The 25,749-nt window shown below is 48.4% G+C and overlaps 6 protein-coding genes across 11 annotated transcripts; 3 read left to right on the top strand and 3 right to left on the bottom strand.

Annotated features, from left to right (window-relative positions):
- Positions 1-1,182: 1,182 nt before the first annotated feature.
- nubpl (nucleotide binding protein-like) lies at positions 1,183-4,557 on the bottom strand. Of its 2 annotated transcripts, XM_037486171.2 has the most exons (12): positions 4,224-4,557; positions 3,582-3,726; positions 3,466-3,500; positions 3,274-3,364; positions 3,155-3,194; positions 2,980-3,070; positions 2,790-2,883; positions 2,570-2,655; positions 2,350-2,470; positions 2,138-2,220; positions 1,953-2,020; positions 1,183-1,398 (listed from the first exon to the last, which is right to left on the bottom strand). In XM_037486171.2, the coding sequence occupies exons 1-11, from the start codon at positions 4,434-4,436 to the stop codon at positions 1,958-1,960; spliced, it is 1,062 nt and encodes a 353-aa protein (XP_037342068.2). In that variant the 5' UTR covers positions 4,437-4,557; the 3' UTR covers positions 1,183-1,398; positions 1,953-1,957. The 2 variants fall into 2 exon arrangements, with proteins under 2 accessions (XP_037342068.2, XP_037342067.2); XM_037486170.2 differs by having other exon boundaries at positions 1,183-2,020.
- Positions 4,203-6,901, top strand: LOC119227416 (D-aminoacyl-tRNA deacylase 2-like). Of its 3 annotated transcripts, none has more exons than XM_037486179.2 (4): positions 4,203-4,334; positions 4,737-4,871; positions 5,281-5,350; positions 5,579-6,901. In XM_037486179.2, the coding sequence occupies exons 2-4, from the start codon at positions 4,764-4,766 to the stop codon at positions 5,878-5,880; spliced, it is 480 nt and encodes a 159-aa protein (XP_037342076.1). In that variant the 5' UTR covers positions 4,203-4,334; positions 4,737-4,763; the 3' UTR covers positions 5,881-6,901. The 3 variants fall into 3 exon arrangements, with proteins under 3 accessions (XP_037342076.1, XP_062413350.1, XP_062413349.1); XM_062557366.1 differs by having other exon boundaries at positions 4,212-4,334; positions 4,734-4,871; XM_062557365.1 differs by lacking the exon at positions 4,203-4,334 and having other exon boundaries at positions 4,621-4,871.
- Positions 6,902-7,300: 399 nt separating this feature from the next.
- On the top strand, positions 7,301-15,552 carry LOC119227386 (uncharacterized). Its single transcript, XM_037486132.2, has 19 exons — positions 7,301-7,536; positions 8,055-8,178; positions 8,356-8,492; positions 8,599-8,768; positions 9,023-9,236; positions 9,520-9,764; positions 9,862-9,947; positions 10,024-10,085; positions 10,192-10,430; positions 11,327-11,516; positions 11,604-11,642; positions 11,721-11,841; positions 12,020-12,161; positions 12,566-12,715; positions 12,822-12,960; positions 13,046-13,542; positions 14,861-14,978; positions 15,076-15,145; positions 15,224-15,552. Exons 2-19 carry the CDS (start codon positions 8,055-8,057, stop codon positions 15,550-15,552), a joined length of 3,072 nt encoding a protein of 1,023 aa, XP_037342029.2. The 5' UTR covers positions 7,301-7,536.
- A 17-nt stretch (positions 15,553-15,569) lies between these two features.
- im:7136021 (uncharacterized) lies at positions 15,570-18,829 on the bottom strand. 3 transcript variants are annotated; one of them, XR_005121336.2, is made up of 5 exons: positions 17,901-18,829; positions 17,522-17,725; positions 17,200-17,410; positions 16,743-17,077; positions 15,570-15,641 (listed from the first exon to the last, which is right to left on the bottom strand). XR_005121336.2 is itself a non-coding variant. In XM_037486164.2 (4 exons), exons 1-4 carry the CDS (start codon positions 18,604-18,606, stop codon positions 16,825-16,827), a joined length of 1,374 nt encoding a protein of 457 aa, XP_037342061.2. In that variant the 5' UTR covers positions 18,607-18,829; the 3' UTR covers positions 15,670-16,824. The 3 variants fall into 3 exon arrangements, 2 of the variants coding, with proteins under 2 accessions (XP_037342061.2, XP_037342062.2); XM_037486164.2 differs by lacking the exon at positions 15,570-15,641 and having other exon boundaries at positions 15,670-17,077; XM_037486165.2 differs by lacking the exon at positions 15,570-15,641 and having other exon boundaries at positions 15,670-17,065.
- Positions 18,830-19,986: 1,157 nt separating this feature from the next.
- On the bottom strand, positions 19,987-22,163 carry yipf6 (Yip1 domain family, member 6). Its single transcript, XM_037486176.2, has 2 exons — positions 21,599-22,163; positions 19,987-21,065 (listed from the first exon to the last, which is right to left on the bottom strand). The coding sequence occupies exons 1-2, from the start codon at positions 21,938-21,940 to the stop codon at positions 20,718-20,720; spliced, it is 690 nt and encodes a 229-aa protein (XP_037342073.1). The 5' UTR covers positions 21,941-22,163; the 3' UTR covers positions 19,987-20,717.
- snapc1b (small nuclear RNA activating complex, polypeptide 1b) lies at positions 22,151-25,437 on the top strand. The gene is made up of 10 exons (XM_037486173.2): positions 22,151-22,704; positions 22,982-23,141; positions 23,243-23,383; positions 23,562-23,666; positions 23,748-23,903; positions 24,302-24,355; positions 24,486-24,548; positions 24,634-24,772; positions 24,864-24,935; positions 25,082-25,437. Exons 1-10 carry the CDS (start codon positions 22,574-22,576, stop codon positions 25,114-25,116), a joined length of 1,056 nt encoding a protein of 351 aa, XP_037342070.2. The 5' UTR covers positions 22,151-22,573; the 3' UTR covers positions 25,117-25,437.
- The last annotated feature ends 312 nt before the right edge of the window (positions 25,438-25,749 follow it).

The raw sequence follows: 25,749 nt of genomic DNA, 5'->3' as shown, positions 1-25,749 counted from the left end.
AAAACACGCACACACACACAAACCAGTCGAGCACCGAGCATCATGGGAAATTAAATGGGGGGAGGGGCTTACGATTCCAATATCCGCCCCTTAATTCTGTTCACGATTGAGTTCTTGTTGTAAAGTTAGTGAGAGGAAGAGGAAGAGGAAGAGGAAGGAGAGGAAGGAGAGGAAGCTTCCAGCGGTAAACTAGTGGCGCAACTTGAACCAAACCATTTTGGTTTGGTTCAAGTGTGAACAGGAAGTGACCACGTGTGGACTGAGTGACGTAAAGACCCGTCAATCACAACGCGCTGCTGATACAACAGGGCCTTCCTTCCACCAGAGGGCTGTTGGTTTGACCCCCGGCTCCGGTGGGCCGCAGGGTCCTTGAGCAAGGCACCTGACCCCGAAGCTCAGTGTGTGTCTGTGGGTGAACGAGTGAATGAATGAATGATGACACGTAGAGTCTGAGGGCTTTGAGGAGAGATGTGGACCAAGTCAAACTCTTAAAGTGATCAGCTTTTATCAGGTCTGATCCATAATATTTGTGAACAGTGTGTTTAAAACAATGTCCTCCAGGAAGCTCAACAAAGACAGAGGAGACAAGAGGGGACACGAGGAGACACGAGGAGACAAGAGGGGACATGAGGGGACAGGAGGAGACAAGAGGGGACACGAGGGGACACGAGGAGACACAAGGAAATGACTGTGAGAGACAAGGGGAAAAGAGAGGGGGAGGGGGGAAGAAGAAGACAGATGAGTAGCGTGGGGGTGTAGCCTTAATGAGAGGACACACACACACACACATACACACACACACACACACACACACAGCACAATTGCAACCAGCTGCTGCTGTTTATCTGAGCATTACAGCCGCGTCGTCAACGGCAACGAGGCAACGCTCCGGGAAAACTGAAATGAAGTGAAAAGAATCTTCTGACCGAAACAAAGCAAAAGTCTTAAAGTTATAGAGAAACTTTTAGGATAAACTTGAACAGTTTTTACTTTGAGCAGTGGTTTTCATAACAACAAGGAGTTGTATTTCATTTCACTGCTGACACACACGCACACACACACACAGACACACACAGACGAGGAGGAGGAGGATGGAGGAAGGAGACACTGGATGATTGACAGACAGTTGAGGATGTTTTTAATCTTCTGAAAAGAAGAAAAGAAAAGATTCTCAACACTGAATCCATAATGAATCCTTTTATTGGGGTTCTTGCTACTAGAGGAGCCTCTTACAGTTGATCAGTTGATCTTGAGACATTAGACACAGGAACACGCAGAGACGAGGTGAAGACCCCCCCCACAGCGGGGAGGGGCTGAATTAAACATGTTGACTGATGGGTCGACGTCATCGTTCTACATCGATGGTTCACAGGCCCTCGGGCCGCTCCGTGTGGGGTCCTGGGGGGGGGCAAAGAGACGTTGCAGGTCTCTTGTAGGGACCTGTCAATCAGCGTGTAGCCCCGCCCCCGACGCATCCACTGCCTCAGGAGCTGTTTTAGTTGAAATGTATTGATTCTACATTTGATCTTCATCTTTATTTCAAAATGAGTTTTTTTCAACGGGAGACATTCATGAGACGGAGACCTGTCTTCAGATGTGAAGACATGCAGCGAAGTCCCTCTGCTGTCTGTCCCAGGGAGACAAAGTCCTCCAACATCAAAGTGTCCTTCACGTTTCATTTAATGTTATTTTTACACGTTTCTAAACCGGCTTCGTTCATTGGTTCATTAAACCACACAGCGGATTATTCAGTAACACTAATACACACAATACACACAATACACACTAATACACACAATACACACTAATACACACAATACACACTAATACACACAATACACACTAATACACACAATACACACAATACACAGCACAGCTTCTTAATCAGCGTGTTGTGCGTTTCTGTTTGTGTAATAACGGTGTGTCACATGACAGGGTGTCTCCACGTTTACATCAATCAGGTGCTGACTTCCTCCAGCCTCTGGACGACCGCCGCCGCCACCTTCCTGTACGCCGCCGCCTAGGACACACACACACACACACACACACACACACACACAAAGTTGCAGGAAACAATCGTACAAACAGTTCAACGCTGATCAGGATCAATAATCAATAATCGGCAGCATCCAGAGACCTCGGGGCTGTCGGGAGACGACACCACGACGGGTTTCCCTTCGTCAGACATCTCTCTGATGTTCAGATGAAGAGGGACGTCCCCTGCACACCAGAGACATGGACGTCAGAGCCAGAGACTTGGACATTGGAAAATAGTGTATGAAGAGGTCTCTTCTTCCTCCTCCTCTTCCTCCTCCTCCTCCTCCTCCTCCTCTTCCTCCTCCTCCTCACCCAGTAATTGGACCCCCAGCGTGTCGGCGAGGCGCCGCGCTCCGTCGGAGCCGAAGATGTGCGTCTGATGGTCACATTTAGGACACTGAAAGACGCTCATGTTCTGCACCAGGCCCAGAACCTGCAGTGACCCCCCCCACCCCCCCAGAGGGTTAGACAACAGGAGGGTCTGCAGGTAAACACACACACACACACACACACACACACACGCGGGGCTCACCGGCACGTGGACCTTCCTGAACATCTCGGCGCCGCGGCGTGCGTCCAGCAGGGCGATGTCCTGCGGCGTCGACACGATGACGGCGCCTGAACACAAATTATTTAGTGTTATTATAAAAATTGTGTCTTATCATTAAGTGTATTACTAGCAAATGTTCCTTATTATTATGGGATGAAATAACTCTGCTCTTTGTTTCCATGGCGACGGGCCTCGGACTCACCGGCTACTGGGACGTTCTGCGAGATTGACAGCTGGACGTCCCCCGTCCCCGGAGGCATGTCGACCACCAGATAGTCCAAAGACCCCCAGTCCACCTAGCGACACACGCCCCCCCCCCCCCCCCAAACCGATCCATCACAACCTGGTCCATCGTGCCGCCACAGACGCTTGATGCCCCCCCCCCCACTCACGTGTCGGAGCAGCCTCTCTATCGCTGACATCACCATCAGCCCCCGCCACACAATGGGGGCCCCGTCGTCCACCAGGAAGCCCATCGACATGCTGGCAGGGAGGGAGAGAGACAGGGTCAGAGCCGGAGGAGGGGGTGAAGTGGGGGGGGGTGCGTTTGGGACCAGAAGGACTCACCAAGGAACCCCGTAGTTCACCAGAGGGATCATCAGGTTGTCTGGAGGACAGAGGAAGCAGAAGTCCACTAAGTGATCTCCACTAGAGGAGACAAACAGGAAGTCATTAAGGCGCCGCACCGTCGGTGAGCTCCGGGTTTCCCTTCAGGTTCATCAGTTTGGGAATCGAGGGGCCGTAGACGTCGGCGTCCAACAGGCCGACGGACTTGAGCTGAGCGGGGCGGGAATAAAAGAATCACTGAAACCTTTTGGAGGAATTATTGACTACAAGACAGATGATGACATAAATCAATCAGCGTATTCCGTCCTCACCGGATCGTTGGCCAATAATCCAAGAGTTAAATTCACTGCAGAAACAGACAGAAATGGACATTAAAGGCACATCCGCTACCCAGAAACACACGTTTCAGCAGCAGATCGGGTCGTACCCGCCGTGGTGGACTTGCCGACGCCCCCTTTCCCCGAAGCCACGACGATGACCTGTTTGACCCCGGCGATGGGCTTCTGCCGGGGAAGACCTTTGGCCATCTGCTGCCTCTGCCTCTCCTGTAAGGCCTGGCTGTCCCCCGACCTCTGGGACAAACAGAGGACACCGAGGTTAGGAGCTGGGAGGCAAGTTTGACCGCCGCCGCTTGGTCATCTATCAGGTTAGAAAAACTACATCCATTTGGATAATATAAAGGGTGCCTTTTGGATCGTATACATGTATAATTTACCAGTAATACCACAGACTTTTCTTTAATACAGGTTATTGATCAGTAACAATATAGCTGCAACTATAAACAAATCCACACTAATATAACCAACGATAACTTACCAGTTGAAAGTAGACGCCTGCTATATTACAGGATACCCAGATAAAATAAATATTTCATGAAAACGGTCAATTATATTATAGAAAAGTATTTTAAATAGTTTCGCTTAACCCCACAGAATATGCTAAATAACCACTACGCATTTATTCTGAAATACTTCCGGTTTTCAGATTCTCGCTTTGTGACTAGCTTGACGTTAGCATGAGGCTGTTAGCCAGCTTAACTGAAACTCACGGTCACAGGCGGATATCTTACCTGGCAACGTGTGAACTGCACATAACACGCAGGTCCCGGTTTTGATTCGGTCCCGGTTCTTATAACGGAGAGTCTGCTAATGGACGACCTCAGTAAATGAGACATTCTGCTGTAAGTGAGCGGAGCCATGTTTAGCTGTTTAGATGCTCCTGGGCTAACTAGCATGGAGCGCATCAAGCTTGCGCGAAAGACGCATGTGTAACGCATACGCATTTATAAAGTTAGTACACATACACATATTTCTGGTGTATATTCTGTTGTGTGTACTATGTTTTTGTAATAGAACTGATTCTGATACTAATACTGAATAGAATAGCTTAAAAGAAGCCGATCGGTGAAAGAGTAAGAAAAAAGTCAAATGAATGACTGCAAAAACAGTACGCAGCTTTGAGCTCCTTCAACGACATCAATGCGGAAATGTGCTGCTTGGCGATTTCTCTTTAGTATCCCAAACGTTTCTTTCAGTTCACGAACCAAAGTTGTTTCTGTGAAACTTCGTTTTTCATTTAGCAGAGTTTAAACCAGTAGAGAGGAGCAAGGATGGCGGAGAGGAGCGGCCCGGCGGCCCGGGCGGTGCTTCAGCAGTGTCTGCAGGCCAGACTCCAGGTGAAACCTGCAGAGCAAGAGGCCGAGGCTCAGTTCGTCCAGGTGAGAGCGTCCCATGATGTGTCTCCCATTGTGTTCACCGTAATATGTGATGGGATGATTTGAATGCATTATATCAAATAACAAGGATCAAAAGTTCACAAAACAGGAAAACTTAAAGTAACTTAAGTATTTTTAATCAGAAAATAGATTGTAACGATAGATATCGAAATGAAATTCTACAAGTTCACTTTTGCTATTTAGTTGAATATGTAGTTTTCTGAAATGTTATGTTATGGTAACATATTTTGGATTTAGGGGGAATCCCCAGATGTAACAAAGTCAAATAAACACCTGAATGTCCATGTTGGCAGTTTTCCATGAGACCATTTAAAGGGACAGCTGACTTTATTGGATCCTGAAGGACAACTTGTCACTGGTCCAAGTCTCTAAAGATGCTCCTTGTTTTCAGATCGAGAGAGGCATGGTGATTTACATCTGCTTCTTTAAAGGAGCCACGGACGACCTCCTGCCCAAGATGGGTCAGTCACCGTCTCATCCTCTTTCTTCATTTTAAAATCAAAATGTTTTTACAGTTCTTTCGACATCCTGTTCACACTTTCTTTTCCTCTTTAGTCTTGGCTTTTATTCCTCTTTTTTTCTCCCACTACACTACTACTTGTCTTGCATTGCGACAGCGAGTCAGAACACCCCACCCTCTGAGGAGTAAACGTCCCTCACTCCCCCCCCCCTCGCTCTCCCCCCTCCAGCCTCCACGCTGTTGAACCTGCGGCTCTGCGAGTCCGACTCGGGGAAGATGGTCTCCGTCTCTGAGCTCCCCGGCGACCTGCTGATCGTCCCTCAGGCCACGCTGGGCGGGAAGGCCAAAGGTCGAGCCCTGCAGTACCACGACAACATCGGCAAGGAGGACGGCCTGCGGCTCTACGCCGCCTTCGTGTCTCTGTGCGAGCAGCGGCTGGCGGCCGCCTCGGTGAAGCACGGCACGTACGGAAACAGACAGGTGCTGAGGCTCGACACCAACGGGCCGTACACGCACCTCGTGGACTTCTGAGGAGGGACGAACTGCCGCGGTCACCATGGAGACCAACTCGCTCTCCTGAGGGATGTCCAGACGCTCTCAGCATATTAGAGGAAACAACTATCACTTTGGAATGTGTCACATTTTTAATCTGACAACAGGCGACAGGACGGGAGACAAAATGAAAGTCTTAAGTGTTCATGACGACATTAAAAGTTGATTTCCCGACGATTTGGAGACTTAAATATTCTGTTGTGAAGGGAAACACTTGATCCTCCAGCATGCAGTTCTATTCAACAGAAGGTCTCACCACAACCAGCCACGCAAACACAGGGGATTAAAAAAAACATTGCATGATTTTTAGAAATCTAGGCTTCACTAATTCAGGGAGGCAGAATGTCATTTAGTGCATTTAGTTTAGTCGAGCCCTTCACTTTACATTTGACGTTTCATGCTACTTTACTTCTACTCCACTTTGATCTTGGTACCTTTTTTACTGCTTTTCATCTACATGACAGCTTGACTCTGCAGACGAATACTGATGAAATAGATTCAATTAAATCTGTTTATGTACAAATGAATATACTTCAAAACTTGTGCCTAAGTAATGTTTTCCCTTGATTCGGAGTATTTGTAATGTTATCGTTTCATTCGTTGGGTGTCTTGTCTCCTCCGGGCCAGCGGGGCGCTGTGCGGCGACTCAGGGACCGGAAGTGAGCAGCGCTCAGTAAACTTGGGTTACAGCAGCTTTTACAACCTGCGTCAAACCGTTTTTTCTGTCACATTTGCGGCAAGAAGGAGTAATGGAATTTCCGGATGTCCTCCCATCCCGCCAAAATAAGATGATGAAAATTGGCGAACATGAAAACTCCTTTAGTCCGTCTCGTGCTTTGTACCACTTTGTTCCACGAGGCCCTCTGACTAGAAATAAAATGGTCATGTATATGAACAATCAAAATGAAAAGGATGGTTACTGGATGGATACACTTATCTTTAACTGAAAAATGGTTGGTTTGATCAATAAAAGCTTTCAGATACCAACAATTTGACGTTTTGAATATGATTTTATTTGTTGGTTGATATTGGTTCTTTCAAAATTCTTTAAGTCAGATAATCCGCCTTTAATGTCCAACAGAGGCACAAATGTAAGTTTTTTCAGCTGTTGGCCGGAAATAAGCACATATATTAGAAAAATAGTACTATAAATCAACACTTACTAATTCATTTTAAAAATTTAATTTTAATTAAAAATACAAATGAAAAATAAACTTCACGCTAGATATATTTATGAATCTATATCTTTGGAATAAAATGCCCAAGGTTTACATATCTTGTTACACAACACAGAACAAGCGTGCTTTATATTCCTTCATCAATTAATGTATATATTTTTATAAAAATTTCAATATAAAAATAACCTTTTATTTTGAAATGTACCACACCGGAACCTGCGATGCTGCTACCGCTAGCTTAAATGCGCGAACCACCTATGGCCACATTTAGCTTCTAGTTTAACCTGAAATGTAATACTTTGTCAAATATATTCTTAAATTTAAAAGACGTAAAACGGATTTAAGTCGTCCAAGCAAACCGTTGAGTTAAAAAATAACGCGTGAAAGTTGCGTCTTTGCTGAAAGTCGATGGCGGTGTAACGAGGATTTGTGTTTACCGGACGTAAGATGTTCTAAGGTGGGAAACTTTAAACGTTCGCCTTTTAAATTAAATGATCGATATGTGTCGTGAAAAAGAACAAAGCGTTATGTGCCGAGAGATGAGGGTCGTGGAGACTTTGTTTCTGTTTCCACAGATCGATATCAGTCGATTTAATAAATGCAGCTGGCAGTTTGTTTTTTCAACTAATCGATTTAATAATATTAATAATTATTTCTTTTATTTTAAAATAGGTCACTAACAAGGTGATTAAAAACGACAATGAATCTGATAAAATACCACATTATTTACTCAGCTGCTGTTTAAATGTAATCTAAATGAATCGTACAGCAGCAACATCACAGATTATACAAACACCTCCGGGTTTTAAATACAAAGTAAATATACAAGTAAATATTCTTATTAACTAACCATAAAAAATAGAACCAAAATGAAATTGTGATTGGCTCCTCCCACAGCTTGCTAATCAATACACTGTCTTCCGATCACTTTGAACGCTATAATAATAATAATAATAATAATAATTGTGTTCACAGATGCCATCGTTTGACTTATTGAACCGAGTGGAGCAGTTCATGCGGGTGGGGTCGTTTCCTGTGGAAGCATCAAAGAGCTCAAAGAGAGTCACCAAAGCCGCCAGCAAACAGTTCATCTATAAAGGTATTTAGTCCCTCACACCTGTGCCATCAGTCATATTTGACCCCCATTCTAATACCAAAGCGTATGTGAAATAACAACATTTAAAATGATCAGTTAGCTGTGAATGTGTAAAGTTTAAACCAAGTGACTGATCATAAAATAATGACCCCCCCCCGACACCTGCTTCCTGTCCTCAAGATGGCCACCTGCTGCGCTTCTACCGAGGCCGCCTCCTCCGCGTGGTCCGGAGCGACGAGGAGGTGAGGGAGATCGTGGCCCGTTACCACGACGACAACAACCACGCCGGCCGGGTCCGGGTGGTCAGGGAGATCATGGTAAGTAGCTGCAGCCCCCCCCCCCCCCCCCCCCCAAAAAACCCCCCCCAAATAACCCCGGAACATAGTGAGGAGAAGTGTCCCGTCCCTCTGCCCCCCCCTCCAGCGGTTGTACTACTGGGTCGGTGTGACGGAGTCGGTGAAGTCCTGGATCCAGGCCTGCGCCGTCTGTCGGAGCCGAGCCCCCGCCGAGCCGACGGCGCCGCCCGTCCGCTTCTGCCTGGCGTACGGCTGCGACGCCTCCAGCTACGTTTACCCCGAGCTCAGCTTCCACAGGTCAGGAGGACAAAGCGTCTTCACTCCCTTCACTTATTACCAGTGTTCAGTTATTCAAACGGATCCATGGACCAATGAGATACTGATTGAAGCGCGTCTCTGGTTGCCATCGGTTACCAAAGAGCATCAATCTCTTCTTCCTGTGAAAGCAGAGGATCAGAGGAGACTGTGACCGAGCCTTAGGGGGACCTCCCCTCCTCTCGTCTCCTGGTAACAACCCCCCCCCCCCCCCTCCCTTCTCTCTCCTCCCACAGGTTCCCGAGGGAGGCGGAGCTGCGGCGCCGCTGGCTGGCGGCGGCTCAGCGGGACGAAGGCTCTCTGCGCACCTCCTCCCGCCTCTGCTCCAGGCACTTTGAGCCGGGCTGCTTCTCGCCGGCCGAGGGGGGGCCCGAGGGGGGGGCCGAGGGGGAGCTGTCGCCGGACGCCGTGCCCACCGTCATGTTGGCGGCGGTGCAGGAGGAGGACGAGGTGACGGAAATGTTTGACTTTAAGATCCAAAACCTCCAAAAGAAAATGAAACAAACCAAATCTTTAGTGTAAACTTTAAACTCTTCTGTGTTATTAAGTTTCAACATATTAAAACATAGCTGTATATCTTTTATTTTTAAAGTTATTATGTCATATTATTCATGGTAAATTGTGAAATGTCTCCTGGTGGACTTGGATCAGCGGAGTTCTGTCTCCTGTTTTAGAAGAAAACCAGAAACACAAAGGTAGATTTTAAAGATGTACAAATGTTAAATGGTTCCAGCTTCCGGTCCCTTTGGACGAGGACTTCCTGAACTCGGCCACCCTGGAGGAGCTCCTCCACGCGGCGTCCGCCGACGCCTCCGAGCCGGCGTTGGACCCCTCGGAGCCGGGCGCCGGGCTGCAGGAGCACCGCTACTGCCTCCCGGGTCCGGACCCGGACTCCAGGGAGGCCCAGACCGTGGTGGAGCCCAACAAGAGGAAGACCGTCATCGAGCAGAGCTTCAAGGCGTACAACCAGATTGCCGGGTGGGCCCCCCCGACCCCCCCCCCCCCCCCCCCGCCCGCCTCTGTCCAGCCGGATTGGATCTCCCCGTGCTGTTGTGTAACTGTTTGTATGTTGCAGGTACCTGGGCAACAAAGTGCTCCCCGTGCAGAGCAAGGCGGCCCGGGGGGGTTTGAAGAGGATGGCCAAGCGCTTCGGCCTGAAAGGTGAGTTGGGAGCACAGAGGCCCCGCCTCCTTCCGTCCGTTGTTCTCATCGCTGAAGCCTTTCTCTGCGGTTCCAGACGGCGTGCTGATGTACACGCGGGTCTCGCCTCCCCTCAGGGTGCCGCGCAGCAGGGACGAGGTCTGCTCCCCCCCCCCCCCCCCCTCCACCCCCCCCAGCCCCTCCAGCTTCAAGTCTGTCTGGTCTTAAACCACCAAATGACTTCCTGTCTGGAACCTCTTCACAGGTGAACTCCATCCTGCAGCAGTTCCACGACAACCAGGGTCACCACGGCCACGGCATCTGCCAGCGGGCCATCACCAAGCACTTCTACTGGGCCAGCATGACCCGCGACCTGGCCCGCTGGATCTCCAGCTGCCACACCTGCCTGACCCGGACCAAGAGGAAGTGGCTCCGCTGCAGCGTCTCCACCTGCACCAACTGCTGCGGGCCGGTGGAGCGCGGCCTGGGCCTCACCTTCCACAAGTAGGAGCACGTCAAAGGGGGCGCGGGGGGAGGAGGGGGGGAGGATGTGTGTGTGGGGGGGGGGGGGGGGGGGGGGGCATCCAGAACATAGCACGCCTGATGTTTTGGGCTTCTGGCGTATTTTTTGTTCATTTTCATTGCTTTGGGCACAACACTCAAAAAGGTTAAAGACCGAACTTCACATTTGGTAATGGACATTTTCCCCCATTTATTTTGACTAAGCAACTATTCACTTTTTTATAAACATTTTCACCTAATATTTTTGATTTTTTTTTTTTTTGATTTTTTTATTTAACTTTTTTCGACAATCGGCGTAATATTTTTAAACATTTTTTATCCATGAAATTTATTGACTGAACATATTTTCACTTTTTTGTCACGTATTTTTCAATCAAATATTTTTTTACATTTATTTTTTTATGACATTTATTGACCCAAAATATTTCAACTTTCTTTTCAAAACATTTTTCGGCCTAATATTATATTAGAATAGATGGAAAGTTTCCAACCTTTTTTTTTTCATAAATATATTTTCACCTTACATTATTTCACGATTATTGATTTGATTCCACGTTATTTTTCAACTTAGCACATTCTTTTTCAAAACATAGACCTAATATTTTTTTACCTTATTTTTTCATGGCACTTCCTGACCGACACTTCTCGGGTTTGATTAATTTTTTAGGACTTTTTCAATCAAATATTTTTTTACTTCGACTAAACAGTTTGACTGTTTTTTTCCATGACATTCATTGACCGAACTTTTTTTACCTATTATTATTATTATTATTTGACTGTTTTCCATTTAATTTTCCAACTAATTCTTTGACTTTTTTTTATACCTAAAATGTAGATTTGAACATTTAATCAGAACCTCCCCTCCCCCCCCCTCCCAGGTTCCCCCTGCACGACCCCGCCCTGCTGGCCCGCTGGCTGAAGGTGGTGGGACGTCCCAACTGGCACCCTCGGCTGGGCTCCTCCGTCTGCTCCACCCACTTCGCAGAGGACTGCTTCGACCGCAGCGGGGAGAAGGTGTCGGTCCGGCCCGATGCCGTCCCCACGCTGCTGGTGCACGGCGGTGCTGCGGTGAGGTTTGGGGGGGGATTTGGGACGGGGGGGGGGGGGGGGCGAGTGAGGCGACAGGAGCTTGAGTTGTGATCTTTCCTCCCACAGACTCCGGGCGGAGGAGCGACGCAGCCTGCAGGGGAGGAGGTGCTAACCACCATTACTGGGTACCTAACCACGTGGTGTTCTGTACTGTGTTCTGACCGCCTCCGTCTGCCCCGTCAGGCCTATTTTTCCAAGTACGACGCCGTGGAGCTCTACCTGAGCAGACGCACCTACCCGCCGGGACTGAGCTACGTGGAGAAGAACACCTTCAGGAGGTTCTGCAAGCAGTTCTCCATCAAAGGTTGGTGGGAACAGAAACCCGTTAACTTACGGTATGGAGCTTTGACTAAATTAATCAAATAGGGGGAATGAATGTGTGCTTTAAAGCGTCATTCTGTCTATTTATGGTCTCCTACTATAATACTAATGAACCCAAAGAAACACAGCTTCCATTTGGTAAAGTTCTCCCGGTCTCCCAGACGACCAGCTGCACATCACCCGGGGCGACCGGGTGCGCTTGGTCCTGAGGAGCCGGCAGCGGGTGGAAGCCGCTCTGACGGATTACCACAACGAGCTGAACCACCTCGACATGGACAAGTGTCTCCGGCTGCTCAACGAAAGGTGAGCGCGACTCTCATCTAAAAGGTGTTCTTTGTTTTAGAAGTTTCTGTATTTTTAGCCTCATTGAGCTGATTTTTGTACTAAATACTCCAGAAACCTTGAATGTGCAAAATGTATTCATTGGAATACCTGCTGAACAGTGTGAATACTAATGTACACATAAACCCAAACAAAGAATCTTTAATCAAACACTATCTCCACCTTTTCATTCCTCGTATTATTGATGAAGTCTCTTCTCACCTGGAAGTCATTCAAAAATACTGAAAGAAGAAAAAAAAGAGGATTTTTGATTGTATGAAAGACATATTTGTTGTGCTTCAGTTTTATTGGGATGAAACTACGTTTCCACTTGATTTAAGCCTGGAGGTGAAAATGCTGTTTTCATTTCCATCACACGACATCAGGTACTTCTGGAAAACCATGAGGAGTGACGTGCTGCAGTGGATCAACAGCTGCTCTCAGTGCAGCAGGAGGAAGAGACCACCCAACCAATCAGGGCCCAGAAAGCCTCTGGAGGCGATGACATCACCGGTGACACCTGACCATGTGCACAGGTACAGTACTAGTAGTAGTAGTAGTAGTAGTAGTAGTAGTAGTATATATTCATGGCTGCATCAGTACCCTCTGAAAGCCGCCGTGTGCTTCCTGTCCCGCCGGCAGCGGGAGGGACGACAGCGAGGATGACGAGGATGACGAGGGCGGTGCTGCTGAAGCCGACGAAGGTGGCAGCGATGAAGAGCAGCAGCGGGGTCCGACGGCGGAGGACACACGGGGAGGCTTCTCAGCGGGCGACGAGCAGGTCGACACGACTTACACGAACCAGCTGAAACGCTACATCTGTGAATGCTAAAGCCCTCGCGCTCTGCCTCTCGTGTGACTCCCAGGAGGACGCTTCGCCCCCCCGGCCTGTGACTCCCATCGCCCCCCAGCCCAGAATCCCCATCCTGCTCCACCTAAGGACTCCCGCCGGCTTCCAGCCCAGAATGCCCATAATCCTCCGCAAAGGGACCCCCGACGGGCCCTTCGTGGCCCGGCTCCTGCCCGTCGAGATGGAGACGGCCGAGAGCCGGGGGGGCCTCCGGGTTCAGAAGGAGACGAGCTCTGGCAAAGTCCAGGACCAGACCAGACCTCCTGCTGGGTCGCATCCTCCGCCGGAGGCCCCGGTCCCGCGAGCGGCCGGCGAGCAAGGACGGCCGGCGACCCTCTGCATCCAGCGGCGGGCGACGAGGCAGAGAGACCCGCCGGCAGCGTCCCCGGCCAAGAGGACGTCCTGCGGCGGCCTGGAGCCTGTGGTGGCCCCCAGCACCAAACCCTGGCCCGTCTTCACCATCGCCGGCTCCCCCCCGGTGCGGCTGGCCGAGCCCCTTCCTGACGTCTGCAGGTGAGTAAAAACACTGCAGCGACCTCCTGTTGTGATGAGCTTCAAGAGTTAAAGCGTCATTCTGTGTAGTGACCAGCAGGGGGCGACTCCTCTGCTCCCATAGACGTCTATGAGGAAATGACTCTAATTCTGTGTAGTGACCAGCAGGGGGCGACTCCTCTGCTCCCATAGACGTCTATGAGGAAATGACTCTACTTCTGTGTAGTGACCAGTAGGGGGCGACTCCTCTGCTCCCATAGACGTCTATGAGGAAATGATTCTACTTCTGTGTAGTGACCAGCAGGGGGCGACTCCTCTGCTCCCATAAACGTCTATGAGGAAATGATTCTACTTCTGTGTAGTGACCAGCAGGGGGCGACTCCTCTGCTCCCATAGACGTCTATGAGGAAATGACTCTAATTCTGTGTAGTGACCAGCAGGGGGCGACTCCTCTGCTCCCATAGACGTCTATGAGGAAATGACTCTACTTCTGTGTAGTGACCAGCAGGGGGCGACTCCTCTGCTCCCATAGACGTCTATGAGGAAATGACTCTACTTCTGTGTAGTGACCAGCAGGGGGCGACTCCTCTGCTCCCATAGACGTCTATGAGGAAATGACTACTTCTGTGTAGTGACCAGCAGGGGGCGACTCCTCTGCTCCCATAGACGTCTATGAGGAAATGACTACTTCTGTGTAGTGACCAGCAGGGGGCGACTCCTCTGCTCCCATAGACGTCTATGAGGAAATGACTCTACTTCTGTGTAGTGACCAGCAGGCGGCGACTCCTCTGCTCCCATAGACGTCTATGAGGAAATGACTCTACTTCTGTGAAGTGACCAGCAGGGGGCGACTCCTCTGCTCCCATAGACGTCTATGAGGAAATGACTACTTCTGTGTAGTGACCAGCAGGGGGCGATTCCTCTGCTCCCATAGACGTCTATGAGGAAATGACTACTTCTGTGTAGTGACCAGCAGGGGGCGACTCCTCTGCTCCCATAGACGTCTATGAGGAAATGACTCTACTTCTCTCTTGATTTATTCCCTCAGTAAACATTGTAAACATGAGTTCATGGTCTCAGTCTCTAGTTTCAAGTCTTCTTCAATGCAGCATGATGTTCATTTAGTGAATGATGGTCCGTTTAGAGTCAAACAGACCATAAAGAGGGGATGCTTTAGGGCGGGGCTACACACTGATTGACAGGTCTCTTTACCAGACGTAAATGGTCACTTCCTGTTCACTAATCGCAAAAAAAACAAGCTGTTGTCTTCCAAAATGTTTTAAAAATGAAAGGCGACTTCCTCCACTCATTGAGTACGTATTGGTTTGTGTTGGAGCAGCCCCGCTCCGTTGGTGAGGCCCGCGGGCCTCCAGGCCCGGACCGTCATCCAGCAGTGCACCGCGGCGAGGGTGAAGATCCGACCGGCGCTGGACGGGGCCGCCGCTCAGTGGGCCGAGGTTCCGATCACATTCCGTATCGATTTTAAACGATCGTGTGCATTTGAGTAATAAACATTTAGACCCCAGTGGTGACGTCATCTCCCGCGTCCCTCAGATCCAGGAGGGGATGGTGGTCTACGTCTGCTTCCTCCACGGAGCCACCGAGGACGTCGCCCATCAGATGGGTGAGGCGGGTTCTTTTTGCTCGCCGGGCCTCACTGGAACGCCATAACGACCCGTTTCTTTGTGTCTTCCCCCGACAGCCAGCAGCCTGATGACCACCAGGCTCTTCCGCAAAGACTCGGGCCACTCGGTGTCGGTGCTGGACCTCCCCGGCAGCGTCCTGTTGGTGCCCCAGGACTCCCTACTGGGGGAGCCGCTGCCCAGGAGGCGGGTGCAGTACCGGGGGGGCTGCGAGCTGTGGCGCGGCGCCCAGCTCTTCTCCAGCCTGGTGGCCGCCTGCAGGGACTTGATGGCCGGCTCGGCCAAGTGCGCCAAGGCGGGCGCGGCGGTGGAGCAGGGCGTCTACGGGCGGAGGCAGGAGATGGTGCTGAGCGCCTCCGAGCCGCTGACCCTCCTGCTGGAGTTCTGAGGGGGGGGGGGGGCAAGGGGGTGGGGCCTCGTGAGGAGACGACCTCGTGGGAAGAGCTTGAAAAAACCTCCCGTTTGCATCTGAAAAAGCTTTAAGAATAAGAAGCAAACTACAGCAGAATGTTTTTGAGTTTAATGATATGAATTAAAAAGATCAACATCTGTTGATTTGATAATTTCTACGTTATAAAGCCATTTGATAACTCTGTACAGATCTATGTATAGAGATATAGATCGATGGACTGACTAATAAATATATATAATATTATATATGCAGTTACATTTTCACTGTATGGTAAAAATTGTGCCAGAAAAGTCCTGTAATAAAAAATCTATACATTATATATAATATTATATATATATTTAAAAACATGTTACATTTAAAAAACTGTTTTAAATATAAAAGGTTGATTTTTCGAAAACCTCCTCATGCAACGAGAATCATCTTTAATGTGCAGATGATTTGATCTAATTAATTAAAACATCTACAAGAAAATGAACAAGGAATCAAAAACATAACAATAAAATGAAAAGAGCTCTTTTAATCAAGAATATTTGTCATTTTTGCAAATATTTTTCCATGATTTAATTTAATATCCTCCATACATTTAACTGCTTTGCGAATAATAAAATAAAAGCAACAAAATAATCAAGTCTCTCAGCTGCTGCTGACTTACAGTCCAGCTCCATTTATCTGCTACTTTAATGAAGAGAAATAAATAAAATAGATTCATTACTTGGTTATCATCTTATTTCTTTTTTTTAAGTTTAATTTGGTAATAATAATAATAAACTGAATTAAATCATTTTTGGACTTAATTAATTGATATTACATAAAATAAAAAGATGAAAAATATGTTAAACTCTCTGTAAAGGAAGACATTAAACAACCAGATTAATGTCAGCATGCCCTCTTATTATTATTATTGTTTCCAATAAACAAAACTTCCCTTGTATTTAGATTTGTGGTTAATTTAGTACAATTATTACTAAATATCAATAACTCGATCAATAACAAACTAAAGGCAGAACCTGTGCAGATGTTCCACATGAGAAGTCCATGAATCAGTTGTCATAACAACATTATACGTATATGTAGGTGTACATGTATGTAAAAACATGGCAGCCTTTCTTCTAGTGTTCAGGCTCCATGATGAGAGTCTGGAGCTCCTCAGCAGCTCCTCTCCGTACCTTTCATTCCCACCTGTGGTGGAGACTCCTCCTCCTTCTTCTTCTTGTTCTTCAGGAGGAACAGAAGTGCTTAAATCCTCCATCAGTCGCCCTCCCACACGCAGTCGCACTCCCTCAGCGGGCTCCTCTGGCGCATGGTGGTGATGACGGTGATGCGGTTCTCAGAGAGCTCCCGCAGCTGCTTGATGAGCTCCTTCACGCAGGGGCTGGGCCAGGGATGCCCGTTCAGGTAGTCCCGCAGGATGAAGGAGCGCTCCACCAGCAGCTCCAGCTGCACCAGGTGGCGCAGCCGGTGGAGGCTCAGCAGGTCCTTCTCCGGCTCTCTGCGGAAGAACCTGTTCAATCAATCCAAGAGGAGCAGGACTTAAAACCAGTGAAGTTCAAGTCAGGTCAGGACACCAGCTGTGTGTGTGTGTGTGCGCTTGTGCACCACCCAAGGCGTGGACCGACCCCTCACCGTATCCGGAGCGTCCGGAGCTGGGGGAACAGCATGGGGATCCGTCTGCACAGGCTGCCGCTGGAGCGGTTCTGCTCGATGTCCAGGTGCTCCAGCGTCGGCACCTTGGGCGCGATGGAGTCCATGTCCTTCAGGGTTATGGCCACGCGCAGCGTGAGGCGCGTCACGCTGGACGGGATGGTGGTGGTGTAGACGGCGAGGGAGTTACCGCCTGGGGGCGGCGGCAGGAACAGTAGAAACATTTAGCCTCCAGAGGAGAGCGTCTGCACATCTGGATGCCAGAAGCATCCGGAGCGAGAGACAAGCGGAGGCGGCGGCTCACCGATGATGGCGAGGGTCTCCAGCTGCTGGAGGGGGCTCAGCCAGGACGGGAGGCGACACTCCACGCCCTCTCGGATGTACCTGTAGCGCACGGTCAGCGACCTCAGCGAGGTCAGGCTCCTCAGCGCGTGCTGCGGCAGGATGGTTTCTGGGTAATCGACCAGCTCCAGGCTGGTCAGCGCCGGGCCGCCGTACGAGAGTCCTCCTACAGGGCCGAGGAGGAAGAGGAGCAGGAGGAAGCATACCACAGCAAATATTTATAGTACCCAAATGTATTTATTTTATTATTACTTTATCTTATTACACATAGAACTAAACATGCAGCAAAGAAGAGGACAGGTACTGAGGGCGGGTGTATGGACAGGTGGTCTCTGGCTCACCTGGGTGGTCCGGGTCCGGCGGGCTGAGGTAGTCCTCGGACAGCGGCTCCGGCGGCTCCCCCCTCATCCCCCACGACAGGTGCGTCAGCTGCTTCAGGCTCAGCAGCAGGTGGTGGAAGACGTCGCGGGGCACCGGCCTCACGGTGTCCAGCCCGTAGGCGTCCCCCTGCTGGTGGAACAGCAGGTACCGCAGGTTGACCAGGTGCGACGCGGCGCGGATGAACTCCGCCGCGCACGGCAGCCGCACGTTGCACACGCTCAGGTGAGTCAGCCGCTGGCGCAGCAGCGCGCTCAGGTTCCAGCCGAACATCGGCTCGTCCCAGGTGGCGTTGCGCACCCCGACGTCCCTCAGGTCGGGGAACCGCGACAGGTTCTCCAGGTACTTGGTCTTGTACATCCGGCCCCCGTCCACGAACACCACGGCGGTGAGGCTCGGCAGGAACTTGACGAGCCGCCGCCACTCCTTGCGCCGCAGGTGTCTCACCGCCACGCGCGTGAGCCTGCGGCAGTTCAGCGTGTCCCAGAAGCCGTAGGTGTAGCGGCGCAGGTCGGACAGCAGCACGGTGTAGTTCCGCCACAGGGCCGGGTGGTCCGCCAGGCGCTTCAGGTGCCGGCAGCAGACGCGCACGGCGTGCTTCTCCTCCGTGCCCAGGTAGCTGAACACGCAGAGCCAGACCTCGGGCGGAAGCTGGGGCAGCGCCTCCATCCTGCCGGCGGCTAGCGGCTAGCGGCTAAACGCGCGCGCCGCTTCATGTGCGGAGGCGTCAAAGATGTTCGCTGATGCGACCGAAGCTTCTGGGGAAACCTCCGCGGGGCGGGACGTCAACGTAAACACAGCCGCGTGTTTACCTGTCGGTAGACGCGAAGCGGAGCGCTGCGTGCGATGCGACAGGCGCGTCGCTTTGTGATGACGTGTGTTGTTTTCCAACGAGAGTCTGCGCATTTCCCGTTATTTAGAAAAGGAACATTAGTGATGAAGACCATGGTTTCTGCGTCTTTAACAGCTCCAGGAAGGATCTTAGATAATGTACCACTTGTATGTCTTATATTTATTTTTTGATAAAGCAATTCGAAAAGGTTTTTAAAAATATTTTAATCGAGCTTAGGTTTAAGTTATTTTATTATGAATGTAATGACTTAATTTAATTGGACATGTTAATTTAATAAGCGTGGCAATCATTTGTTAATAACAAATCGCTTAATCTTGTATGTAATTAAATGTAGTAATGCATTAGTTCAATGGGAAATGTATCTATAATTGAATGTTTAATTATGGCAATATACAGGATCCCAGGTTGTACTATTGTATATTGTATTTTTACAAATTAAAAGGTTTTTATGCTCTAAAAAAATATCTGAATATGCAAAGCTTGCATGAATATAAATGTATAATGTAAATGATATAAAATTTGATGTTAATAAATTTGTGGACTAAGCAAAGCATTAAACATATGGAATGATTTAGAAGTTAGACTGTAAGAAAAGTATGTACATACAACTACACTGGATGAAATAGTTTAATCTTTCTCACTTGTTAATGCAACCTAATACATATAAATTAAAAGAAACCAAAAGAGAAATCCCCGCTGATTTGAGAGAACATAAAAGAACAGGTTATCGGTCGACACAGGAAGGGTCAAAGGTCAGGAGGCAGGTAAGTAGAAGAGGGAAAAACAGACAGGAGAAACTGAGATTTCTCCTCACGGATGTTTACAAAGAAAGTCTCTGCATCATTGGTGTATTTCTAGAACCAAGAGTTACCTCTTTTTGATGGACCCACTGTTCCAGCACTTAGACAATCCCTACATTTCACAGCTGCGTTCCAAACACAGGAATGAGTTTCAAAATAAAGTTTATAATTAGGTCCAAAATCTTTTCCTGGAACTGGAAAATCTGACTTTTGAACACTGGTTTGTTTTTTGCAGGTGAGTGGTTTCTCTTCTGATCTCCCACAATGCAATGGACCGGCAGGAGGCTGACCGAAACACTTCTAAACCATTCAAATTAAATTCACTGTACAACATGGAATTCACCTCCCGCCCATGTGTGCTGAAGACTTGACCCCCCCCCCCCCCCCCCCCCCCCCCCCCCAAACACACGTGAACACGCCCACACACAGAAGTTTAAACACGACTAAACTCTCATCTGCTGAAAGTGTGAATCCTGCCCAAAAAAAAAAAAGTTGACTCTTTGACGAGACTTCTCGAGTCCAGAGGGAGGACTTTTAGCACGTGGACACCAGTCAACAGTCTACTAAAGAAAATTAAAAGACTAAAAGAAACATGGAGGAGTAGAAGGTTAGATTTGTCTCTAAGGAACAGATCGATAGTCTGCATGAACGCTGGATGAGTACAAATGAAGAATGTAGTGTGGGAATAAGTGCTGAGGATGTTTAATTAAAGAGCGTCATGAAGACACTGAGGTTTACAACCAACCCAGAGAGACCAGTAGGAAAATAATATTCATAGTTGAAGCCCTGTTAAACATTCATAGAGCGTTTATATTTACACAAGCCGATGGGCTTTAGTTTAACAAAGCTGGTGAACATGAAGAAATTCATCAGCTTTTTCACTCTCCATCAGCACAGCGTCCAGCGGACTTCTCTGGGTCTGAGTAGGAGCTGTTATGGTGGTGTCCCATGAGTCTCGATGCGCCATCAGAGGCTTGGAAACACTCAGTCACTTCAGTAGTCATTCGTCTTCGTTCCAAGGCAGAAACCGGTGTTTGCCCGAATTCTTTCAGTCCCAAAAAAGAAAAGAAAAGAAAAAACACCCTCATGTTTTGTCCGTTGAACAAACACTCCGTCGCGTCCCTCCTCTACTGCGACGGCGAGAACGTCAGGACCATCCAGCCGATCACGAAGTAGAAGAGGAACACCGGGTACACCACCAGCGCCTTGCGGTTGGCCGGCTGGCTGTCGGCGAGGAAGGCCGTGGAGGCGAAGGTGGACCAGCCGAAGGACGCCGTCACCACCGCCAGCCGCACGGCGAAGCTGACCGCCCCCGAGCCGGCCACCAGGACGATCCGGCACACGGCCATGGCCACCGTCAGAGGCAGGATGCAGTATCCCAGCACACACAGGCTCTGGAAGAAGGAGATGGTGCCCCCCAGCAGCTTGGAGTTGAGGGTGATGATGATGGAGCCGAACCAGATGATGACAAAGACCTGCACGGAAAAAACAGAAAAAGTGATTGATACATTAAATAAGAAAGATGCGACAATTCTTCATCTGAACATCTGTCCATTGTTTCAGTTTGTAGCTTCTTCTGGTCGTGTTTCTTACATGTCGTGGGTTTCTCTTCCTTTATCTCATGCAATAATAAATAGAATATTTGGACTTGGCCTGCAGGTCGATGAAAATGTAACAACTTATTCATTCTTCTTTACATTCTGATATTGTAAAAGTATGCATAATTATTATAGAGTATAAATAAGCCATAAGTAGGACAACTTTGTTTGTATTAGTATCTTTAGTTCCTTATGAAATCTGCAATAAATTAAATAAAAAGAAACACTGCCGGTGGATCTTGGATGTTCTTGTTTTTTGTCAGCAGGTCCATGAATGTTAATGGACTTTAATGTAAGTTAAACAGAAACAAACAAGCGCAATAGCGGAAGTGGTATTAGTGTTGAGACGTAAGTCATTGGAGTAGAAGTACAAATAGTCCGGTACAAGTACTGGAGTGACGGAGTTGTACCTCAGCGAACTGCGGGCCCCCCTGGTAGTCGCTGTCGGCCGCGCCGCCCTGCAGCAGCAGAGCCAGCGTCACGCAGAGCAGCAGCGGGCCCCACAGGTCCCAGTCCCGCAGCAGAGCCGTGCTGCGCTTCGGGTACAGGACGTGGACGAACTTCTTCCCCACCGCGCGCAGGTCCCGCAGGATGGTCTCCCGCACCGGCTCGTCGAGGGTGGAGAACTCGTCGTCCCGCCGCGCGGAGGGCCCGATGGGCACGGAGATGTCCCCTTCCACCAGGATGTCGTCCGAGATGGAGACGTCCGACAGCCCGGCGAAAGGTCTGCTGGCCTCGTCCGATGCCGCCATTTTGCTCCGGAGTTGTCGGTTGTCTCAACGAGGGCCGTCGGTTAATCCCGGAATTCAGACGACGCCGACCGAATCCATTTAATGAATTAAAATACAGTACAGAAACCGGAGCGACAAACGTTCCGCTGGTACCAGTCGATTGCGTCCCAGTTGATCCAGTTTCTCTGGCTGGTCGGTGACAATCTGCAGCTCCACGTCAGCCGAGGGTTGTTTACTTCCGCAGGACGTGAGTCACGCATATCCGGCTGGTGCGTTCAGGGACACCACCAGAATGAGCTTTATGACACTCTTTTAGGATTCCGAAAGACATTGAGGACGGTTTCATCGCTCGAACCAATATAAGCAATTCAAATTATTAAAAACTTAAATATTATGTGTGTCTGTGTACGTGTACGTGATAATGTCGAAGCGTAACTATAAAAGGAATACCATAAATAGAAACATTTGACTTTCACGATGTTTTTGAAGGCATTACAGGGGCAGGCGAAGACGTCGGGTGCTGATGACGCACAAGAGAGTCGACGGTCGTTGTCGAGTCGTGTGGTGTTGTCTACATCATGCACTGTTATTTTAGTCGTTCCTAATACTTTTAATTCGTTTTAACGTTTGCTGGGTGGAGGCGGTGGTCGTGAGATGAAATTCTGTCTTGAAGAGGTGAGGTCGGACTGCGTGGAGCTGCTGAGCCGCTTCCAGACGTCCGACTCCGTCCGCTTCCAGATCTTCTCCAAAATATGGAGAGAAATGAACTTCTCTGAAATATTTTAGTAAGTTTAGCAATAATGTATCATCTTATTTTAAAAATGGTGGTGACAAAGCAACTAATGTTAGGTCGTTTAAGTAATGTTTTATCATCTTTAGATTCAGATGATTCAAAGAAAGTACACAAGTAGATCGGTTGTGTTGGGATTAAAATAATTTAGGCATTAATGTGTTTTCACTTTGAAATCACGTTGTAGCTGGTAGAGCTGAGTGTCTTGGTCAGTTGTTTTCCTCATTAAACACAGTGTGCCACATGTTGTTGTTGTTGTCGTTGTTTTGCAGCGGCACTGTGAACTACGGAGAGCAGCGAGCATTCTGCCGTCTCATCCTGGACACCACCTCCAGCTTCTTCATGCCCCCGTACAGCTTCCAGATCAGAGTGGGAGGACTTTACCTGCTGTACAGCTTGTATCAAAGTCAGATGAGCTCGCCCCCAGAGAAGGTCAGAGGTCACCACACTGTGTCTCCAGCGGGGCGTCCACGCATCCGAATGAAACGCCCCTGAACGGAACTTTTGTTGGGTTTTTTTGTGTCTGGCTGCAGATCCGTCTGGCTCTGAAGGACTGGCAGGACGTGAAGAAGTTTGAGAAGGACGCCGTCGACGCTCAGCACCACGACGTCATCTACATCCTCCGAAAGCTGATGTTCCAAAAAGCCTTCATCTTCACTGCTATGCCCGTTGCTGTGAGCTGACATCAACACACACGCCAACACTGGATCTTCATTTGAAGCCCTTCATTTGTTTTTTTACTCCCAGCTGCGGGATAGAAAGGAGAACATCCTTTTATCTCCAGGGAGCTTTCCACAGATCGCTATGAAAAAAGGAAGAGAGTGACTCTTTTCTTTCTTCCCCTCCTTCCAGCTAAGCTTCAAGAAGCAGAAGAAGCCGGAGAGATCGGTGCCGTGTGAGCAGTTCATGGAGCGGCCGTCTCGTCCACAGGAGCTCATCAACATCGACCTGCTGGAGGTGAGCCCAAAACTCAACTCTGTCAACAATGTCACTTCTGAAAGAATTTAGTTGAGCAGGTTTTTTTCTTTGTCGTTGCAGGAATTGTCCAACGTGGAGGAGATCTACGGGAAGCTGAAGACGTCTGTGTCTTCGGCCTTAGAGCAGTCCGAGTCCTCCCTGAGCCTGGTCCGTAAAGGCCTGGCGCCGCAGCTACGCAGCACTGTGATGGATTTCTACAACTGGCAGCAGAGGAGGGTGAGACGTCTCCACTGGTGTTCCTTCAAACGAAGCTCCCTGATTTACAAATGTGATGTTTTTAAATTAGTTTTGATTATTACATTCTGGGCTGCGGACAACTAGTCCAAAAGTGACCATCTATTCCTAACCACTTTTCTTTGACCTATATGGACTGCGAAGAAGCTCCTCTTAGATGCTTCCTCCTACTTTCCTTTGGTAAAGGAAGGTCCTGTGTTTCCTATGCTAAAGGAGCTACTAAAGGAAGCATTGAAGCAGCTTCCCTTAGCATTTAGAGAATTCACTACGATCTTACAATGGAGGACAGCTCTTCAGGCTTATTTCACTCTGAGTAACCAACATAAGATAAAAGGTCTCAGCCTGGTCTGTTTTCCACCCTGGATGTGATGTTTTGTCAGGGTGTTCCTGAGGAAGAAGAAGACGGTGGCGAGGGAACGTCGTCCAAGCAGGAGGTGAGTTACACTTTTTTGAACTGTTACTGGTGCACCTACATTTTCCGAAGGACATTAGATACTTAAACTGTAATACTAACTTTTTCCAGAGTGCGGCGCTGTTGACTCACTGGCTGTTTTGTGTTCTCAGTGCTCCAAAAGAGCCCAGCTCATCGCCTCCATCAAGTCAAAGGCCTTCGGAGAGGCCACAGAGGTTTGCCTTTCATGTCATCTAAAAGACATAAGATTCATTTTAATGTGTTTTATGCTAAATGTCATCACACACCTGCATCTGTCAGGCCCCCAAGTCGCGGCGCCATCGTCAGGTGGAGGTGGATTCCACGGGTAACTCGGCTGGACCCTCCGGCTCGTCGGGTTATTCCAGAGCGAAGAAAATGTCACTCAAAGCCAGAACCTATCAGAATGTATACGTCTCAAGTAAGTCCCTCCCACACACTTCTGGTGTTTGGATCTGTCGCTTGAATGTCTTATTTAGAAAAAATCCTCACCTGCTGCGACTTCCCGTCAGGTGACTTGTGGAAAGAAAGTTTGGAGACGACCAGCATCCATCGACTCAGCGCGCTAGGCTTCGGTGCTGGAGGTACACAACCTGAAAAACACACACTTTATACTGTTTGTGTATTCTGTGTGTGTACACACACACACACTCAGAAACAAAATAAACTCATCTTGTATTGTTCAAATGTTGATATTCATCAGCTTGTTTCTTTTTTTTTGTCCACTCAGAGAAAAAAAAAACGTACAACAAATTCCACTGGTGATGAAGACGGTTGAGACGTCCACCTGCACCCTGACTGGAGATGTTTTATTGTTGTTTTAAACATTTCAAAGCGTTTTAACCTGTTTTTTAGTCTCCTTTAAAGCCATTCCTTGTTGAAAATGTTCTTGCCTGTAAGCCTTTGACAGTAAAGAAAACATGATGTTAGTTTTGTCTCTTGACTTAAAGAGACAATTGATGTAAATAACCACAATGAATTCATTTCTGTGAAACTGTTCAAACCGGAGCTCTCCTCTGCAGCTTTCCTGGTGTTTTTGAAGATTTTAGGAAGCTTCAGTTTTGTATAAAAGTTTAAAAGAAAAAGGTTTTGTCTCTTTTTGTGATATTTGACTCAGACCAATTAATTCATGTATATGCCACATTTAATACATAAAGCTGTGTGGATGTCCCTGTTTTTCATTGCTGCAGGTGATCTTTTTCGTTTTAAAGCTACTTACTTTAAATAACAACATATGGTAACTTACTGACTTTTTAGTTCTTGTAAACATTTGGTAAGTGTCATAAAACTGTTTATTTTACAACTTGTAATTGTGATGGTAAAAACAGACGTAGATCATATATAAGACCTTAATTAAAACTAGTATTTTATAATAACATTCAAATTAATTGTTGATTA

This window comes from Pungitius pungitius, chromosome 14 (genome assembly GCF_949316345.1).
Source record: "Pungitius pungitius chromosome 14, fPunPun2.1, whole genome shotgun sequence".
NCBI lineage: Eukaryota > Metazoa > Chordata > Actinopteri > Perciformes > Gasterosteidae > Pungitius > Pungitius pungitius.
Note: the sequence above shows the minus strand (reverse complement) of the source record. Positions and strands in the feature narration are given on the sequence as shown.